This window comes from Acomys russatus, chromosome 4 (assembly GCF_903995435.1).
Source record: "Acomys russatus chromosome 4, mAcoRus1.1, whole genome shotgun sequence".
Lineage (NCBI taxonomy): Eukaryota > Metazoa > Chordata > Mammalia > Rodentia > Muridae > Acomys > Acomys russatus.
The window spans coordinates 76,474,981-76,497,174 of record NC_067140.1 but is presented as its reverse complement, the minus strand read 5'-3'; the positions used below and the strand labels follow the sequence as shown (position 1 = coordinate 76,497,174).

At 40.3% G+C, this 22,194-nt stretch overlaps 1 protein-coding gene across 1 annotated transcript in view; it reads right to left on the bottom strand.

The window, feature by feature from the left end:
- Positions 1 to 22,194, bottom strand: part of Macrod2 (mono-ADP ribosylhydrolase 2) — a 1,925,774-nt gene that overhangs the window by 1,280,740 nt on the left and 622,840 nt on the right. Inside the window, exon 5 of the mRNA XM_051144748.1 lies at positions 3,028 to 3,144. Within this exon, the coding sequence (XP_051000705.1) occupies positions 3,028 to 3,144 (117 nt within the window). The remainder of the gene's footprint in view (positions 1 to 3,027; positions 3,145 to 22,194) is intronic.

Below are 22,194 nucleotides of genomic sequence, written 5' to 3'. Positions count from 1 at the left end.
TTTATACATCTCTCATGTAAAAAGGCTTCTGTAAAGAAATACACATTGAAATGTTATTATAAATTAAAAGACGAATCTAATTTCACAGAAGAGTCCATTCCTGAAAGACTGAAGCTATATGAACAGCCCTTTGTAAACTTCCTGAGCAACAGCTTTCAATGAAACTTCAGCCAATATTCTTGCCACCCATGACTTCTTTTGAGAAAAGTGATTGGTTAGCTTTGTGTCAAAAGAAACCATTCAAACACTTGGGCAGTGAAAGAAAGAGAAAACATTCAGGGGCTTTTCATTCCACCCAACATAAGTCACAGAACACAGACTACATGTATAATTAATGCAAATACAACCATTTGTGAATAAATTAATTTAGCAAGCATAGAAAAGCAAAGAGCAGTCCAAAATGACCAATACTGTATGTAACCCAGACAACAGCATTTTCAAAACAAATTGCTGGTGCATGAAGATATCATCACTTGTGGCTGGATGATTGGCTTTAGTACCCATATAATGATGAACCTACTGTCTCAGAGGACAGATAGGAACTAGTCTCTGCTGTCAAACTGTCACAGAATTATTAAATATGGAGGGGAAAATGACCCAAACAGTATGTAATGAGCTCCCTTTTCATTCTCTCACTACAAAAGCACATCTGTGGATTGTTAATGACTCTGAAATGGAGGAACCAAATTGGTGAGCAAGAAAACTATCTCTCAGGGATCGGGAAAAGGAAAATGAACACACACAATGTTTATAAAGCATAATTTAAAATATAAGGGTTTGTGAAAGTACCGTGGAACACTATGAAGTGAAATACAAGTGTGAGCTATTATTACTCCTTTTCTTTATCATTTTAATATTAATCATTGGTCTTCTCAAGTACACAAAAACACCAAGACATTTTCCTTGGCAGTGCATGTCTTTGATTTTTATGAGGTAGCTACCATGCTGGACTGCTATTTTTTTTTTTATCCTATTAGATGATTCTTTATTAGAAATGCTGTCTTAGTCAAGGATAATGCTGCTGTGAGGAAACACCGTGACCAAAAGTAACTTGGGAAGGGAAGGGTTTATTTTGCTTACAGTTCCATATCAGGTTCACAATCAAAGAAATTCAGGGCAGGAGCTTGGAATCAGGAGATGATACAGAGGCCTTGGATGAATGTCGCTTACTGCCTTGCTTTTTGTAGCTTGCTCAGCCATAATGGGCTGGGTCTCACCACAGGAAGCACACTAATTTAAAAAATGTCCTTCAGCATTGACTATAGCTTGCTATTATAGAAACAATTTTTTTCTGTTGGGGTTCCCTCTTCTCAGATGACTCGAGCTTATGTTAAATTGACATAAAATCTAGCCTGCACTCATGCCCTTGATCTGGACGTAATAGCTAGAGAAAGGAACAGCGAGATTAAGAGTCCATGCTGAGTCCTGGAGGCTAACATTCCACAGCGTGGGCCTCACGACTTTTGCTTCAGGATGCTCCAGAAAGCCACACACCACACCTCAGTTGCTACAAATGTGGCAACTGCTACATTTTACTGATCCACATACCTTTGTGCTTGATTCCAGGTAAATTCTCAATGACTCGGAAATCAACTGAATGACATTCAAAGAAAACGGAAAATCTTGTACACAAGCATGTTAACTGGCAACAAGTTAGTTAAAAAAAAAAAAAAAAAGTTTCCCACATTCTCAGATAATACCCATAAACCATCATTTTACTTGATCCTGTGTAGAGACTCAAAGTTTATCTGTGTTCAGAAAGCTCAGAGTGGAAGAATTTTGATGTCTGTTTTCATATAGAGAAAGCAGTGAGTTCAATAAAGAATTTCACTTATTACTTGGTTTAAGGACAGATGCACAGTCTGAAAGTAATTGATCTGCTCCTTCTCGGGGTGGTACAAGTCAGCTGCATCTTACAGGAAGCATCGTCTTAGACAGATTAAAGAACTGCATATGTCAACATGGGCGATATAATCCCAGAAGGAAATCACTTTTAATACTCAGATCATGAGCTCTATGAGTCAAAGTGAGAACTCTCAACACTACTGTACACCTGGGACAGGCACACGCGCCACGCACGCACACAGTTTTTAAAATAAAGCACTCCATGTGACCATCCACAGACAGCCATGGGTAGCTCATTTCCTGTCCATCAGAATTAAGCAGTATCCCACAAATTAGGCTGTACCTTTTTAGCGATGCTTTCTTCACTAATAGAAGACAAACAAACAAAAGTAGCTTTGCCTTCGCATAAAATGTGTTTAGAGATCAGGGCAATATCCTAAGAAGCAGTACATAGATTAAATCGGTGTCTGCATTTCCAGGCCAGTGCACACCTTAATGGTGTAGCACAATTTCCCCCTCTATCCCCAGGCCCTGAAAATTATATAATTTAAAAAGGTGCACCTTTAATCACTTCTCTCATTGTTTACCCTATACCATCCTACTCCAGTCAGCTGAACACTGAAGCAACAAGGTCGGTCCATTGCAATGCATTTTTCTATTCAAATATAATAGAAAATTTGACCATTCCACATTCAAAGAGCAAATACATTCTCAGGCTGACAACCGCATTCCTCTCGCTTCTCCCAAGAGCCGAGTGTGACAGATGCCTTGGCTGTAATTGCCAATCAGCCTTTACATGGCAGCTGAGAGCACAATACATCACTTTGATCTCCTCTGCTCTAAACATATCCACAATCAAGAAACCTGAACAAGGAATGAGAAATCGGCTTCATTTCCAGAAGCTGTCACTAGTGGAGCTTAAACACTGGAACATATATTTTCCTCATATTTTTTTATTTCTCTGTTTCAGAGACATTGTTAAAGGCCTGAAGAGCCACCAAAAATTTTCATACATAATCATATAAATAAGCATGCACCTACACACTAAATCTGAACATAAGCATATTTAATTAAATTCCACTTTTACAGTTTCCTTGCCTAGATATTCTTTTGAGGGGGAAAAAAAGCAAGGTTGGCATTCTTAGCTGATTATAAAATGAAGTTCAGGCATGCCATACTCACACTTTGCAGGGAGGTCATAGCCGCATGTGATTTTTGCGTGCCCAGTCTCACAGCCATTCAGGTTCCGACACTCAGCTAACAAGCAGGGGCCAGCGGCTCTGTGAATACAGCCATCCACTAGGGGAGAGAGAGAACAAAGTTAGCCCATGTTTGACCTTTGGGAAATAAATGTATAAATGGACAGGAGAAAAGGAAAAGGAACTCAATTTCTCTCTCTCTCTCTCTCTCTCTCTCTCTCTCTCTCTCTCTCTCTCTCTCTCTCTCTCTCTCACTGTGTGTGTGTGTGTGTGTGTGTGTGTGTGTGTGTGTGTGTGTGTGTGTATTTGTTGGTTAACATTTTCTTGGGGGGAAGGAGCCTCGGAGAAGTTGAATAATTGCAGTGGTGTACATAGGGAAGCTCGGCCAACATCCAATTTCAATGGAAACCGTGTTAGGAGGAAGTGCTAACAGTATCTTCTGAGCTGTTAAATCTGCTTTCCAATACAACACCAGTATCAAGTGAGGCTATGAAGGCATAGGTGCACGTGCACTTTTCTCAAAGGCGAGGTGGTAACAGCAGGGCTACCAAAACAAGAACCAGATCTCCAGGCAAAGCTTGTTCCTCACGGGTGGAACACAGGCATGACCAGGTTCCTGCAAGGTAAGAGCTGGATGGTGCAAGGGTAGATGGGCCCTTATCAGCACCTGGAAGACCACACAGCTGGCTGGCTTGCCACAAAGGAAAGTCAAATGCTGGGCAGCTGCTCTTACTCTGCTAGAGAGGCAGCTTTCTACCCTTAGGCAGCCTGGGTTGTAGCTTCGCCTTTGGGCCCTTTGCATCGTGGCAAGAAACACCATGCTGGTTTCATTAAAAACTAACGCCTTCTGTGATTGGGGCAGAAGTTAACACTGAGGGAGACGACTAATGGTTCACGGTACATGAATTAGGAACTTGAAAACGTAGCTGGTTAGTTATTTTTGAATAATTACTACTGGGTGGGCAGAATGAAAAAAAAAAATCAACTTTGCAAACCAAAACCATGTAAAGTAAGAGTGCCCAGGATAGGGAAGAAAACAGTGTCTTTTAGAGATCCAATGTCCCCCACCCCACAGTCCATACCATCCTGCAACGAATAATGACTCTTCTTAAAGTCAAAGCTAGCTATTGGATAGACTTTGGTGCTGAGGGTACAGCCTGTCTAATATCCAAGTTGGCTTCTATTATCACTGACTGTCACCAACCATCACTTTTAGCTGAACAAGTGTCCCTGGGATACCTGCTTCGCCTCTCATATCTGTAAGATTTCATAACAAGGTTAGCCCTCAAAGACCCTCATATCGAAATGAATGTATTCCATACTCTTCAAGGCCCCTGGGTGAGATGCACACTGCTCTCTACCAGCCACAAGCTGCGTTATGCTGCACTTTCTAATAAGTTAGTGTTAGAGGTGCAAGCTCACATTCCTGTGCTGGAAATTAAAAACTCTGGTGCCCAGGTGGTGTTCCATGTGATGGTTAAGACAGCATTATGTGATAGATTGATGATGGTTAGTTTAAATATTGTTACGTGGAATTGGGTAAATTTATAAAAACAAAACCTCTTTATCAGCAAATGAGAAAAGTAGAGAAGCAAGAAAGAATATGAAAACCACCACTCAGCCCACACCAGAGAGAGAAGGCCAATGCCCTAACAATTGTGCACACACAAGATATGGTTACAGGGTAATCACTTCCCCTGGCAGGACTGCCTCGCCAGGCCATAGGGGAAAAAGGTAAGCTCAGACTTAATAAGCTGGGGTGCATAGGGAGGGGGCCCCCCTTTTCTGAGGAATAGGGGAGGAGGGAGGGGGAAAGAGGAAGGAAGGATGGGAGTGGGAGGAGAGGGGGAGGGGCTACAACCAGGATGTAAAGTGAACAAATACATTAATTAATAACAAAATACAGTTACTCACAAGATAAAATTGAAAATATTCATGGACTTTTAACTAATCATTTCACCTTTTAAACTTTAGCATAGATGATGAACAGATGATGTTTGCATTAACTCAAAGCTTTCTGCAGGAAATATAACCTGAAATTAGATTCATAAATGGACAGTTTGTTCAATAAATGAAGTTCCATCCTGCCACAGACTATTCTACAGCTACTCAGAAGAGCAGATCAACTTTTAGCTTAAAAGTTTTATCAGGATAAGATTTTTACCTGAAAATGCCTGGTTTAGAAGATAGTCCCTGATGCAAACTGTCTTAGTTTGGTTTCTGATTCTGTGATCACATGCCATGACCAAAAGCAGGCTGAGGAGGAAAGGGTTGATTTCATCTTACACTTCCAGGAAACAGTCCAAGACTGAGGGCTTCACAGAGGCCTTGGAGGAATAATGTTTCCTGGCTTGCTCCTTTGCATTCTTATGCAAACCAGGATCACCTGCCTAGGGATGGTTTCTGCGCCCTCCCCTGTTAATCAAAAAATGACCAACAAGCTTGCATATGAGCTGATCTTATGAAGGCACTGTTGAAGTTGAGCTTCCTTCCTCTCAGATGACTCTTCCTTGTGTCAAGTTGCCAAAAACAGGCCAGCTCACAAGCAGTGAAGTCACAATTTTATATATGGTTGAACGCACACTCCTGTACATGTGTACATCTACATATGTGTGCTCTGGAAAGGCATACACCTCTAGTAATGAGATTAAGGAATAACAACTAGAAACAGAAGACCATTATGAAAAAAATATGCTCTAATTTCGCTGTGCTTGAATTTTTTTACAAGCTCTTCAGGGAAATAATTTTAAAGCGAGCACTTTTTTTTTTTTTTTCTTCACAAAGAGATAGTTACTTGGTTTGAAATGGATAACTAAAATAGGATTTGTGAGTGTACTTAATCATATGCTGTCAAGTGTTTGAGTTAGTTAGATCGCAGCCTAATGTAGTTTGTGGATGGCTAATTCTTAAGATCTACATGGTTATACACACATTCCTGATTGAGTTAGGGAAATGCCAGTGTAGCTGAAGAGCTTTTAATAATAATGACTACAGCTTAAATGCATTGAAGGCATCTGCGTCCCAGACATTATACCAAGGACAGCTTCCTAAAGTGGATACTAATTGTATCATCTCCATTTTATAAGTGCCTAGCCTAGGTTAGCACCTTGCATAAACTATATAATCTACAAAGAGCTTTCAATGTGTCTCAGAACCCTAGAGCTTTCTGATGAGGCAATTATTCTGATCCATCCATAACTCAGGTCTCGAAACCTGGCAATCTAACCTGAGGTCCTGCATGTGAACTACTGTCCTATTTTTTTAAAGTTTTATTAATTCTATCTTTAACTTATTATGCACAATCAAATATAAAGTGTGCAGCTTTGGTGTACATTAATGAATGTGTACAAACTTTACTATGACAGCAATGAGGATGAAACATTTCCATCAGCACAATTCTATATTGTGTCCGTTCCATGGGAACTCTTTTCTCACTACCCATAGGAAGTGGGAGCACTTGTTTGTATTTCAGTGGCCATGGCTATGTCTTAGCTGTTGTATAATTTCAAATTCCAGCTTAAGGGTCTTGTGTCTTCCATTCCAATAAATCAGATGTATTATGATTTTATTCCATTCTATTCTTGAGAAATATTCTGCTTTTAAAGATATCATAACTTCTTTATTCATCTACAAATGGATAAGAATTATTCAGGGGTGTGTGTGTGTGTGTGTATGTGTGTGTGTGTATGTGTGTGTGTGTGTGTGTGTGTGTGTATGATTGTAGATAAACACACATTGTAGAAAGCCTAGCACGGTGGCACATGCTGGTAATAGCAGCACTCAAAGGCAGGTGATCTTTGTGAGTTCATGGCTAAGCCTGGTCTACAAAGTGACTCCAGGACAGCCAAGGCCACACAGGAAAACCCTGTCTCAAAAACAAAACAAAACAAAAACATACATTGTATATAAAATGTTTTTGTTTTTGTTAAGTTTTCATTTCTTTGGACATTTTTCTATGAATAAAGTTTCTGGATGGGTTATGAATACTTTATCAAGAAAATATGCTCTCTCCAATCAATTATATAATTTTTTGCCTCCCAACAGAAATGAGAGCTTCAGTTATGCATACCTTTGGTGCTGTCCATCTTCCTAGTCTTAGCACTCAAAGTCTGTAAGTATTACTCAATTTATATCTTACTGATCACTAGTGAGGTTAAGTATGTTGCCAAGTGCTTAGAGATGATTCATCTATATCTTTTAGAAGTGTCTGTTCACTTCCTTTATTGATTTTTATTCTTTTTTATTATTGAGATGTATTAAATCTGATGAACTCCACCTAATCATTTTTTCACTCTATTTTTTTAGTTCCTGAGATTCCATTTGTCCCTTTTTCTCACTATTTCCATATCACTTCTGAAATTTTCAAACCTATCGCTCTTTATCCAAATATCATCTATCTAAACTCCTTAACAGGTTTTACACAGTGATTTTTATATCTTTCAATTCCAATTTCAGTTGACCAATGGGTCTGTTGTCAATGACTCAGTTTTCACTTGAGTCCAGGCTATGGTTTTGTTTTGTTTTGTTTTGTTCTACACATCTACTAATTGCTGATAGAATATTTAAAACAAATAATGTGTGGAGGAAGCTTTAGGTTCCATTATCCTTGTAATGGTCAATCACAACTGCTAAGTTGGTGAGATGGGTCTCTGGACATAGCTCTAGGGTGTTCTCTCGATGAGGTCAATTGAGGTGGAAAAGCTACCCACTGTGGATGATATCATGCCATAAACTAAAATGTACACTACTGACATTTGTTATAGAAAGCAGGTAAATGACTATCAGTGTGTAGAAGACTTTACTGAGGTGAAATAGAGCTCCATTTGTCTACTTCTGAAGGAATCCCGTTAGTCCGGGAGCGTAGTCTTTGCATTTCCAGCATGGGGCTGCTGGAGTCTCAGTGTTCAGTATTAAGGATGCTCCTCTACCCCGAGGCAGCTGGGGGCTGGAATAAAATTCCAAACTCTATGTACCTGCTCAAGTTGCTGAATTCCTTGCTCAGTTCTTTCTGATTTATGGCTTTTATTTATTTCTTTTTTATCCATGGCTTATTGAAGATTTTCCCCATGCATGCATAATTCAGTACTCAGTTAAGAATTGACAAGGTATGATGTTTAGTTAGAGAGAGGGGGATTCCCCTCTTTGTAACTCTATTCTTCCTGGAGACCTCACTTGGATTCCTAGTCAGTCTGAATTTAGATCCTCAATTTCTCAGGCCAAAAAAACTATTATGTTCTGCAGTGTCCTTTAGGCATTTCCAAATACAGTAGGAAGAACCTCAAGGTCGGAGCTATGTGATTTCTCAGAGGTGGGCCTTACCCAGTGAAATTTCTTCAGTTCCATTCTGCTTTTGTCTGTTTCCTAATGCCTATAAATGTTTCTGCTCTTTTTATGTCTCTTTGTGAATTTATTGTTCCTACTAGAAAAGAGTTCATTCTGATACTAGCAACTCTGTCACTGACAAAAGCTGAAACTATGTGCCACATCTTTTACAGGGTAAAGTATAATCTCATGTTGTTTCAGTTATATTTGTCTTCTCAGGACAAGTTGGTGTGAGCTATCAAGTCAATGGAAGCATCAACTGCCTGGATATTTGTTCTTAAAACAGATTATCTCAAAAGACAAAAGGAGAATATACCTCACCATGAGATTTTAAGATTCCAGAATTTGACACTAGCCCAAGGGGCATGTCCCATGAAAGTCTTCACTTACCAGGAAAGTGGGATAGAGGTGAGGACATCCTATTGGTACTCTAGGTGAGAGAAGTATGTGAGAATGGGGAAATAGAAGGGTCCAGAGGGTCCTAGAAACCTACAAGAAGAACAAATACAACGGGCAGATCTGGGCCCAGGGGTTCTGCTCAAACTATGGCAACAAGCAAGGACAATACATGAAGTGAGCATCAAACCCCTACCCAGATGTAGCCAATGGACAGGACATTCTCCACAGTTAAGTGGAGAGTGGGGACTGACTTTCACATGAACTCCAGTGCCCCATATTTGACCATGTCCCGTTGATGGGGAGGCCTGGTGGCACTCAGAGGAAGGTTAGCCGACTACCAAGAAGAGACTGGATACCCTAGGATCATATTCCGAGGGAGGAGGTCCTCCTCAGTCACAGTCATAGGGAAGGGGAATAGGGTAAAAGTGGGAGGGAGCGAGGAATGGGAGGATACATGGGATGGGATAACAATTGAGATGCAATATAAATGAATTAATAAAAAACTTATAATGCAAACAAAAATATTCCAGAATTTATTGTCAGTCCTGATTACTAGCCTTATTTTTCTAAAATACAAATAAAATCATACTACTCTCCTACTCTCCTATTAATATCACGTTTGCTTTTACTTTTACCTTACATTACAAAAGTCCTAGTTCTGAATTCCGCTGTTTTTAAACTCCTCAGGAATGTGGTTGGCCTTACATTCCCAACTACATATCAGCATATACTTCTTCCTTCCCTGGAGGCCTCACCATTCCCTTCCATGGCAGCATGCCCTTGGCTAAGTCCTCCCTTCCCAGGATGCCTAGCATGAGCTCCTCCCCTCTTTTGTCTTTCAGGAAGTCTTTTTTGCTTTCTGAGTTCTTGGGCAACTGTGTTCTCCTTTACAAATGTATTGACAACCTTGAGCTTGTCTGGAAGTTGCTGTAGATCTAGTACATAAACACTGCAGAATGAGGCACAGAGTTTGTTCCATCCCTTACTCTTTCAGTTGACAGGGAGGACAGGAAACTAATTGTTCTTTTTTTTTTTAATGGTTTATTTAAGTAATTTATTCACGTTACATCTCAATTGTTATCCCCTCACGTGTATCTTCTCATTCCCCCTCCCTCCCTCTTTCATCCTATTCTGCTCCCCTAGGTCTGTGAAAGAAGGGGACCTCATCCCCCTCTATAAGATCACAGCCTATCAGGTCTCTTCCTCTGAGTGTCACCAGGTCTCCCCACCAAGAGGAAGTGGTTAAATAGGGGGCACTAGAGTTCATATCTGAGTCAGTCCCTGCTCTCCACACAATTGTGGGGAATGTGGTGTCCATTGGTTAGATCTACATAGGAGTTCTAGGTTTATTGTATGTGCACTGCCTTGGTTGGTACAATAGTTTGAGTTGACCTGCCTGCGTCCAGATCCACCAGCCTTAATGGTCTTCTTGTAGGTTTCTAGGACCCTCTGGATCCTCTTATTTACCCATTCTTCCTTACCTTTCTCACCTAGAGTCCCAATAGGAAGTCCCAGCATTTACCTCAATCTCCTGCTAAGTAAAGACTTTCAGGGGACATCTCTGTTGGATTATTGTCCAATTATAAGTGAGTATATGCCATGTGTATCTTTCTGGGTCTGGGTTAACTCATTCAGTATGATCATTTATAGTTCCATATATTTGCCTGCAAATTTCAGGATTTCCTTGTTTTTAATTGCTGAGTAGTGTTACATAGTATAAATGTACCATAGTTTTTTGTTGTTTTTTTTTTTTAATCCATTCTTCAACTGAGGGACATCTAGGTTGTTTTCAGGTTCTGGCTATTACAAATAAAGCTGCTATGAATGTGATCGAGCATTTGTCCTTGTTGTGTGGTAGAACATCTTTTGGGTATATATTCCAAAGGTGGAATAGCTAGGTCTTAAGGTAGCCCTATTCCCATTTTTCTGAGAAAGCACCAAATTGATTTCCAAAGTGGTTGTACAAGTTTGCATTCCCACCAGTAATGAAGGAGTGTTCCCCTTTCTCCACATCCTTGCCATCATATGCTGTCACTTGAGTTTTTTATCTTAGTCATTCCGATGAGTGTAATAAATATGGAATCTCAGAGTCATTTTGATTTGCATTTCTCTGATGACTAAGGAAATTTCCTATTCTTATATCACTAACTCTATGTAGGTCCTTAGTGTGGTGGGATTTACTTACACTCAAATTTTAATGACAAATATTATGACTTATTATTATCATTACTTTAATACTTCTGAGGAAGTAGTCAAGCCACTCAATTCCCATCAGAAGCTAAGGAGCTTGGTGAGATGTGCAGGTGCACTGCTGTTGTACACATAGCTTAGCTCTGGTTTGAGTGTGTGGAGCCTAACTTCACTCTGCTGAACAGCCCAAATGGACTGTGAAGCAAACATCAGTAAATCTTTAATTTGTAAAGCAACTAGGACAATGGCGTGCTTCAGAAGGAAGTTTGTCTGACATTCTTACCTCCATTGGGAAAATGTAATTCTTGTTCGATTTTATCATTTGTAGTTTATAAGCTTTCATGTAACAAATTCATATTTCTTTTTTAATGGAACAAATGAGTTATTTTTATTAATGGCATTCTCCTAGCTTAAACTATCTTAAGTCAGTCTAGAATCTGAAACTCAGGAAACACCCAAAGCCTGCCTCTCCAATCCGTTTGCACAGCTGCAATGAAGGTTGTGCACTCTGTAGAAACTTCCTGTGGCTTAGTCTGGGAGGTACTAGAGACAGCACTGAGGTCACGCAAAGGACTGCTCTTTACCGAGGAATGTGGTAGTATTCCCAAAGACCAGGCTTGCTACGAAATTGGCACAGCTGTCATTCAGCATCCTGAGGATGCTGCCTAAACTCTTGAAGGTCTTGACTCTTAGACACCATTCTCTCAATTACCTGGCAAGGCTAAGTTCAGAGGACATTATCTTATTAAGCAGGATATTTTATTTTTCCTTGGGTTGTAACCTGAAAAATAATACTGTCTAAGGGTAGGAGAGAGAGGGGGGTTTTAGTTGTGCTTAAGGGAACCATTTTTCACTTCTGTCCCTATTTTTCTTTGGGGATACAGGATTGGATAAACAAATCAATAAGTCAATTTTAAATGAAATCAAAGATGTAAAAAAAAAGCAATAAGTAAAAATGTCTGACACTAAGGACTGTGGATGAATAAATGTGAGAGTCAGCCCTTCCTTCCTCAAAAAAAAAAAAAAAAAAAAAAAAAAAAAAAAAAAAAAAAACAGAACCAAGAGTCCTAACTATATTTTCCTTAAACACTAAAAGTGCCACTTAGTAAAATCCAGTTATTTTCAAAATTGGTCCTGTGAGGTCTCTTTCTTGTCCTACACAGACAATTTTCTAAATTCTTAGCAAGGAGGGGTGTGGGGTTGAAGTTCTTAGGTTTGCACATATTCACTTAAGCTTCTTTTATAAATAACAGATAGTGAGTTAATCTAAAAGCAGTCACACAAATCACATTATACTGAAAACACAAGAGGCTCCTTCCGTAGCATATACCTCTTAGAATCCCAAGAGGATACAACAGGGTTCTTCTGAAATCAAATCAACATGAATTTATTAAACACCTACCCTGCACAGCACAAAGCATTCTGCAAGAAACCATGAGGGAGTCACTTTCTGCAGCAATCATAACAAAACGCATCCTATGCAGACACACTGTGTCTTCAGTGGTGTGCTAGGAGACCTGCATGAGGCATTCACTGGTTATGCCCTGGATTGTGTGTGTGTGTGTGTGTGTGTGTGTGTGTGTGTGTGTGTGTGTGTGTGTGTGTGAGAGAGAGAGAGAGAGAGAGAGAGAGAGAGAGAGAGAGAGAGAGAGAGAGAGAGAGAGAGAGACTAAAAGAGGGCCCCTCATGCGTTACCACACTTAGCCGTTCTTTGAGTGAATTGACAAAAACCTGGATTAGTGCTTAGCATGTAGCAATCATGTCCTAAGAGTTGTCTCCGCCTACTTATCATGTATGCATTTATTCATTGTAAAATGTTTCCAAAGGAGAATTCTGTGCAGTAGTTTTGCTAGTTGGACTTTTTGATCTCAATAAAATTGAAAGAGCTAACATTTATATAATATCTTTCTTATGTGATAGCCAGATAAACATCCAAAGTATCTTAAGTTGGTGGTTTTTTGGAAAGATGAATAACTGCAGAAATGTATTCCATTGTTTGTATTCATTCCCATTCCGTTGTAAGTTATTCTTTAACTCTGTAGCTTAACAGATAACAAAATGAAAGTTAAATAATTAATCTTAAGTCATGTAGGAACTGCAATCAGTGTGTTTTCTTGATAAATCTCCAGAGAGTAACAAAACATTGGGCCACTGCTCAATGTGAGGCCAATAAGACTATGAATCTTGACACATACAAACCAGAAAATTCTCTTTAAATTTAATGAGTCATGCTATCATATTCTTTTCCAATTCCTGATCAAGTATCTATGACCTCTGTCCTTAATAACACACAATTTTAACTGAGATTAGAAATAATCTTGAGCTGTTAGTGGTGGCAAGCATCCTTAGATCCAAGCACTTGGGAGGTAGAGGCAAGTGGATCTCTATGAGTTTGAGCCCAGCTTGGTCTACAAAGCAAGTTCCTGAATAGCCAGAGATTCACAGAAAACTCTGTCTTGGAAAACCAATAAATACAGATACAAAAAAAGAAAGAAAGAAAGAATTAAAGGAAGGAAGGAAGAAAAGAAAGAAAACAAATGTACTCAACATCAAGTAGGACTCAAGATTCACTTCTTTCAAGGTTATTGAAGAATCATAAAGTTCCTAGGGCACTGAAAAGCCCTAGATCATTGTTCTCCAAAGTCAAGATAAAGACATCCATACAGTGGATAGAAAAAAATAGTCAAACATTTGTTAATATTTTTAATTTTCTATAAAACATTTATCATATCAATTATGTTATAATTTTCATGTGATCATAAGTGTATATGGGAAAAATTATACTAAAATGTACAGTCAAGAACTTGGAATTAACAGATGGAAAGTAAAAGGGCTCTAGCACTCAACTACTACCCTGTTCCTTAAGTGTCTATATCTATATCCAGGTCTACTATAGGAACCTATTTGGATGCTTAAGGAAATGGAAAAGCCAAGAATTTGTACAGTACTTCATTTCTAGATACCTGCTCAACATCCAAAGAATCCTAGAAACCAAACACAAGCTGCATCATTCCCTTCTCTGTGCTCCTGCTCACCACAGTGTGGGTTACTCTGCAAATCTCCTCAGCGGGAGGAGGTGGAATCTCTTTCTCCACCGCTCCAATCTAGCTGACCTTGTAACTTGCTTTGGGCATTTAGAGAAGAAGGCAGAATTCCAGACCCAAACCTCAAGAGACCTTTCATGCTAGCTCAGCTCCCATGTGAGCAATCCCAGGCCAGCCTGCTGAAGGGTAAGAGACCATGTGGAAGAGAGATAAGCTGTCCCATCTGGGGCCATCCTAGTCAGTCAGCAGTCAGCTCTCCTGGCAACACACCAGACACATGAACCAGCCCAGTTAAGAGGAACAGAATTATTTCACTCTGTGATTAATCCAGAGAATTATGAGTTGAGCAAGCAGTTGTGTTAAGCCATTACCTTTTAGGTTACCTGTTACACATATATACTTTAATACTGTGCACTCTTCCCCCATCGTCATCATCAAAAATGGTATAAAGCAATAATCTCCTATCAAGTGCAAAACCAAAGGTAGAAGTTCAAATAGCTTCCCCGCAATCGTGGAGGGAAGAAAAGCAATACAGCTGAAGTAACCGGGTGAAAAGTTGATTCCGTAGAGGTCACCCAGAGCCTGCATGAAAGATTTATGTGCTTGGTACCGAATAACATCAGTGCTCCCTTTAGGGAGGAGAAGAAATAGCTGTGAGAAAATACAATACAGTGACAAGGAGATCTACATCTCGAAGCTTCACAGACGTGAGGAATTTGGATTAGCTCTTTGAGACTGCTTTGGGCTGACTCAAAAATTAACTTCTAAGAACGTTCTGAAAATACGCAGGTCAGTTGGGAGATGCGAGTTGGGCCCAAGGGGATGATAAGTATAATAGAATAAACATTTACAGGTTTCTTAGGAACCCAGACCCCGTTTTTAGTTATGAGCCACCTACCTAACTCCATCATCTCTGACCTCATCACTTTGATGTCTAAGAAACAAGACTTTGCCTTTTTCTTTAGAATCGGAGACCCAATTAGCATGTAGATAGCCAAGGAAAAGGGACACGTGCTTCCTTTATTATTGGATGGACATTCTAAACTGAGGGGGAAACCTCTCTGAAATAGGCGCAGTATCCTAAAATTTCTTGGAAACATATAATGCAGTAAACCCTATTTCATTGCTAGATTTGGGGCTGACTTTTACATATCCATGCTCCTCTCCTAAAACAAACAAAAACTTAAATTGAGAAAAAAAATGTCATCATGACATAGATCACTAAATGTGTCCTCACAAATACCAATAATTCTCATTTCTCTGCAGGAAAAGGCCTATATTAATTGGAGTGGAAAGATCTCTAACTTGAAAACCTGCATTTACCAGCATTTCTTTTAAAGACAAAAAATGATATGTGGCTCATATAAGTGGAAGTGGTGCCTTTGGATGGGTTTCCAGGCATATTTATCTCTCTATTATATATAAATATATTATATATTATTAGAGATATATGTATAACTGTGAATCTCTAATATATTATAAATATATACATGCTGATATAATAGAGTGCTTTCTCCTATCTACCTCCTTATTATATATTATGATTTCATTTGCTATTCCTATATCTCCCTGTCAAGATTAAAACAAGGCTCTACCCAGTGTACATGAGCCCAAAGGCTCATGAACTATAAAGCTATAGGAGAAGCTTAGGGTGCCTGATCACTGATGCTGTTTATGAGGAAGGCACCCAGTACTGAGTTGCTTTTCAGTGTATGAGAGGATGTGTTTTTCTTCTAAAATGTTAGGGTAGGTTTTGTGTAAGTCACTGTCTTAGCCCTGTAACTCAGAGCCTGATGTCATTTCCAAATTGTAGGCATACATTTTAATTAACTTGAGGTTCATCCTTTGGAGTCTTGGATGGGAAGGTCTCTGTTGTCCCTATAGAAGTATTAATTACTGGAAAATCCAGACCTGATAAAGTATTGTGAGATAAACACTAGAGTGAGGAAACCCCCGGCGTGTTTTTGAGGGGAGTAGAGGCGGGAATGGAACTTACTGACTGAAGCACTAAGCAGCGAGAGCAGCTGTCGGGTGGGGGAACCAAGATGACTGCAGTCTGACAGCCATGTGGCCTTGCATTACTTGGATTCCACCAGATGTCACCAGGAAGGAATATCTCCATCAACAATAAGGATGGATTTACGGGAGGTAGATGCTACTGGATCCAGGAAAGTGAATGAGGATTGTGTTTTCCTAGAAGCGAAGAGACAGCCTGACTGAGGAGTAAATTGGCCGTCAGAGATGATGAACTGTTTCAGGGCTGTATTAGCTGGTGACAGGAATGCTCTTAGATGCTAATAAACTGAAGGCAGCATTTGGGAAGGGTCCCTTAGAGGCTAGGTAGCACATCTTCATTATGATCTTTAATCCAGCAATTTATTTGAGAAGGAAAACAATATCACAAATCATTTCTTATTCAAAGGCATCTTAGGTTTTCGATCCAAGAAGAGAATGTTCTTAACGAATTATGGACTGGCAAGTCTGAACACCACATTCCTTTTAAGAACAATTCCTCAACATAACCCACAAGCCTGGTGTTAATAGAGTCTAAACAGTAATGGAAATTTTTGACCCTACATAAAGAAGAAATACTAGCTGCCTTCTCAGAGCGGTCATTCCAGACCTACTTGCTTGTGTGGCTTCACCAGGGTTAAAGGTACCAGGCTGTGTCCTGGTAGCAGGGGAAGTCTTCTTAATAGAGAGCAGGTCAAGATGAAAGCAGGGGGAGACAGACCTTCTCTTTCAGAAATGAGAGAAATGAGCCAACTTAATGCATCCTTTTGTACCAGAACCTGCCCAGTGGCTGGGGACACAAGGTCAGTCTAAGGATGATGTCGGGCAGAGTTGACAGGTACCTCCAAGACAACCTCATTTGTTTTATCAGAGAACGAGATCTTCCCTTGAGGAATCTTCCCTTAAAAAGTTTGGCTTTTAAACTCCAGTCCAGTTATTGATTCCCTTCTCCTCATTTTCCTCATACAAGGAAGTATACGTGTCATGTTATGTCTCACACTCCCATAGGCTCTAGGAAATGACAATGGTTATAGGTGAGATGACAAAAGATTTAAAAATCTTCTGGAGAGAAAAGAAGTCTTTCTGTACTTTCATCTTAATGTCTAAATGAGAACACTAAGAGCCTTCCTGTGGATATATGTTTGCATAAAGGCAGAAGCAAGGGAAAATCAGTTTTGGCACATCTTCAGCCAGATCTTGCTTTCCCTGGGTGGGGATGGGGGATGTAGGTCAGTGACTCAGGAGACAGACGTCAAGGGGCCTTCTTTGCAAAGCCCACGCCAAAGGTGCCCTTTATTGCCCAATCCCAGGGCCAGCTTTCTCTTTAGGCATTATTTATTTCCAAGACGTACTCTGAGGGAATCATCTCATATGAAGAATAAATTTAGGGGCAGGAAACATTCTGATCATCCTGCCAAGCGATACAGTTATTCCTTCACTTTGACATTTTGTTCTGATTAAAAAGAAAAGCTGGCCTTTGCTTATTAAAGACTAATTTGGAGCCAAAAGGTTACTTATTCTCTATACTTCATAACTTGATTTGTTTCTTTATAGAAAAAAAAGCTGCCTACTGCAACTTAGATTGTATAACTCTGATGATATTTTATTGTTTCTTTTTAGTAAAACTTCCAGTGTCTTGGTTTCTTTTCCTATTGCTGTGATAAAACACTCTGACGAAAGCAACTTAAAGAAAAGAGGGTTTGCTCTAGCTCACAATTGGAAAGCACAGCCCACCATGGTGAGTAGTTAAGGTGAAGAATTCTGAAGCAGCTTATAACAGGGTGCCAGCAATCAGGAAACATAATGACAAAAGCATGCTACTTCCCAGACCCCCTTCATTTGATGCAGTCTAGGATCCCCTTTCTAGGGAATGGTCCTGCCCAAAATGAACCACAAGATAATGCCCCAAGGCGTGCTCATGAAGCGGTCTCCCAGGTGGTTCTTACAGCCTGTCATTGATAACATTAATCATCCCAGTGTATATGCATATAACATTTTGAATCTAAAATTCTAAATATTCAAGGAATTATATTCAAAGAAAAACTTTACAAACAAAAAGCAAGCACCATATTTTAAATTAAGTTTTAATATTTAGAGAACTCAGATGTATCTAAACTGTTATAAGAACACAAAATAATGCCACATGTAATGTCTGTATATAACTTCATGGCCATGTACTCTTGGATTCCCAAATGTTCTTACACAATATTTCTAAGTTACAAGGCTTGATGTTTCTCTTTAAGAAAAAAAGGGGGGGGTGGATTTCAAGGAGAGAGAGAGAATTAGTTTCCTTCAGGGTAACTCTCAAACATAAGATGTAGGATGTCCAGTGTCAGCCGATTAGTCCAGGTCACATGTACACAGGAGCAATATACATATGTGGGAATATATATGTAATAATAATTAAAGAAGAGACTGTGAGTTAGTGAAGGAGAACACAGGAAGGGGCTAAAAAGAGGAAGGAGGATGGAATGACTTAGATACTGTGTTCATGTGCAAAGTTCTAATTTTTAAAAAGTTAAATTACAAAAAGAGAAAGTATCAGTTTGCAGAGTGAAATCTGTAAAAGAGGCCTGGGCTTCATCAAACCTTCAATGGGAATCCAATCTCTTGTCCCTAACCCAGCACGAGTGCCCCTTGGCGTGTCAGAAGAGTCCCCACCCCCAAACTCCAGAGACTCTCAAGTGCCACAGCGGGGAGCACATCCCCAGAAATGGAACACAGCTTTGGTTTCCTTCTCCTTAGCCATGGCCCCGAGGCCAGGTCCAAAGCACTTGTTCTGTGGCTTCTACCAGACCAAGCTTTGTCCAGACTGGGTTGTTCCCTAGGGCTCTGACACCGAGGATTCTGCCTCGGAGCCTCGGTGCGCTGGCTGACTGGCTGCTACATACAATTCTCTGTCAGTTTCCTGCTTAGTGAGAGCCTTTGATTCATACACTGACCTGTGAGCAATAGGAAACAGAAAAATAGAGGGCTGGCATAGGTGGCAGCAGCCTGCCTGGGAGAGTAGCTCTCTAGGTCAATAAAGAAAATTCTGTTGATTCAAGTTCTTGGAACAGATTCTGGAGAGGACAAAGCGCAGCTTTAGAGACACCTGCCGCTCATTGAAACGTCTGTTTTCCCCCTCCCCAGAGGAACCATTTTGCCCCATCTTAAATGCTTGTGGAAGAAGTTAAAATGGGCCACGCGTGCTTTCGTTCACAAAGGAGCCCTATATTTATCACAGCGCACAAACCCAACACCTCAAATTGATTCTGAGGAAAGCTGTGTTTATCATGTGGACTTACAAAATTAAAAAAAGAAAAAAGCTACAAAGTTCCTCATCCTAGAAAAGTTTGCAACATAATTTACAGCCAAAATGAAGAAAGCCTGTATACTACAACACTTGGCAAGAATTTTAATGAGTGGACTGGCAAGTTGGGGTGCAATCTTCAGGTCTTCCCCAGACACCTCAAGGCTTCTTTACTTTCAGTTGTACACACTGGGTTGGGGTGTGGGGTTAGGGGTTGGGGTTAAGCGGACATTAAGGGCATGTTGTGCTATCCACGGGAGTGCTGACCAATGATGTAGTAAGCTAACAGAAGAGGGAGCAACGCTAGCGTGACAAAGGTTCAAGAGCAGTGAATGATGGCCAGAGCCAGACGCTGTCACTAAGCAGCAAGGCAACACAGATTTACATTCGGATAAGGCATTCCAGATGTGCTGCTATCTGCTCTCAAAGCAGGTAAATCCCGTCAGGTGCCGCTTGACTTGGCTTTGCCTTGAAGAGCTCAATCCTGGTACCCACCAGAAGCTTCCAGGCATTGTCTTCTCACTAGGAGCCCAGCACAAGACAGCAACCAGTACCCTTAATTCCCAAGCAGCCTGATGGCTGTTCAAACAAAAGTCACATGAGCCAACCCCAACCTGCACATCGCTGAGTTACACTGTGCCGTGAAGCTCAAGGAATCTATTACATCCAGCATGCCTGTCTGTGTGAAACCGAAGCAGTCTTGCCTTCTTGGCTTCACCGCTTAAAGAGCCCACTAAGAAAACACTTCATCCCTCTGCCATCTGCACAGCACTGTAGTAATTAGTATCTTCCATGCCACAGGGCACCTCACCAAGTGAAATATTAAGAGAAGATTCGACTGGTCGTGACACATCAATGAAACAGAGTTAGCTCACTTCCACGTAGCCTTTTGCTTAAAAGGAGAAACTAAAATATTTCAACGTCCTTAAGTTTATGAGTGAGGCAAAGTCTAGAAACCCAGATGTTGTTTTAAAATATTCTTCAGTGACTCACAACTTCAGAAGGTAAAACGGGAGCAAAGCAGGACAATTTACACTCAGCTCTGCTATGCTGGCTGCAAGCCGCAAGGAACAGAGGCTGCCCCCAACTCCAGTGTCTTCAGGAAGCAAGTCAGTAATTAGACCTGTTTAGGAAAACTGTTGGTTATTTTCACACAATAACACACCTCTGCTAGTTAGTGGTGAAGAATTTTTACACAGCATAAAGTGCTGCAGAAAGTTTCCTTTGGCGGCTTTGCCTATTGTACATTCTGTAAAACCACAGTGTGAACGCCTTTCGGCAATCACTGCATCATCAACAGGGGCGAAGCATATTCGGCTCCCAGGCCTTAAGGTCTCAAACAGGAGAGCGAAGGTGAAGAGTGTCCAGAGCTTGATTTAGTGTTTGCCCTGAAGAAAAGGACTTGGTTTTTCTGGGCTTGTGTGTTTGTTTGTTTCTTTAGTTTTGTTTCTTAGAGAATGTTTAGCTTGGGGTGTTCTAGGGAATCTGAAGACTCCATCTCAAATCGCTATGTGAGGAAACAATATTCAAAAGACAGATATATGTTAGAACACTGGGAGAGTCAGGAAAATATCCAATATACTAGTTTTAGAGTATAAAAATAGCTTGACACAAAAGAAAAACCTAGAGACTTAATGACATCAGATCAGCAAGAAAATTAGACATGACTAGAAAGAGCAAATACAGAACCAGCTGAAAATAGAAAGCAAGACAGTCACTATGAATCTTGCTTACTTATCTGATATATACATTAAAGTACCATACAGTAAGTCAAGGCAAGGACATATTATTTAAAGAAGCACTTCCCAAGTCTTTACAAGCTTGTCTGCCTCATCTCTCGTCATCCATACTTCAGTGCAGGAAAGCAGAGTGCTCCTTAAACAGGACTCTTACTTAACACAGTCTTTTTCTCCCCCCAACCCACTGATGAAGCTCAACCAGGGAGGCTCTAATCCATAACTTACTCTTCTTTTGCCTCCTTTGGTTATTCTTTATTAAACCAACAACTGATGGCACCCGCCATGTGCCAGGTACTGCTGAGAACCGAAGGTAGAGGTGTAATGATACAGGCATCAACAAAACGGCATGTCGGGTGTGACAGCTAAGCCCGCCAACACAGTCCTCCACTCTTAGATCCAGCGTATTCCCGTGTTTCTCCAAGCCAACATGGCCAACAGAACTTATCTGCCACTTGAAATCCTGTATCTGTTCACATGTGGCTTCTCCTAGTTGTTTCAGGAGCCTTTTATCATTCATTTGACCTTTAGAAAGTTTTGAGCAAAAAACACAGGCTCTGGAGTTGAACAGAAGGTGGGTTCCTTCTATATCCTTACTGTTTGTAGTGTCAGGAAAACTGCTTAGACCTTTGAGGCCTGATTTCCTTATTTATGAAATACAGATAATTCCTTGTTGTTGTCATCTTGAGAGAGTTTTGTTGTAAAGCCCAGTCTAGCCTTGAACTCACTATGATCCTCCAGCCTTAGCCGAGTGCTCACATTATAAGTGTGCTTGACGAACCGTGGTTTGTTCTTCAATTTTTAATTTAGCATACAAAAAATTTGGGTTTCATTATGGCATTTCCATGCTCAGGTGTCATGACGCTTTGTTCTATTTCATACTCTTGGCCCTACTAGAAATATAATTCTTATCTTTAAAGATGGTTTTGAAGACTAGCTTAGATCAAATGGGTAGGCACTTAGGACCTGCTGGATGCTCATTAAATGGTGGGTGCTATAATTACCATTAGCTTCATTATTGTAATCTAATATCTTGGGTGCTTGTACGGAGGTGTCAGTACAGGGGAGGATTTATGGGCATAGTAAGTGGACTTATTCCAAAGTAAGAAAGAGGCATCTGTCAGATAAGAGGAACACAGATCTCGTGCTCAGGA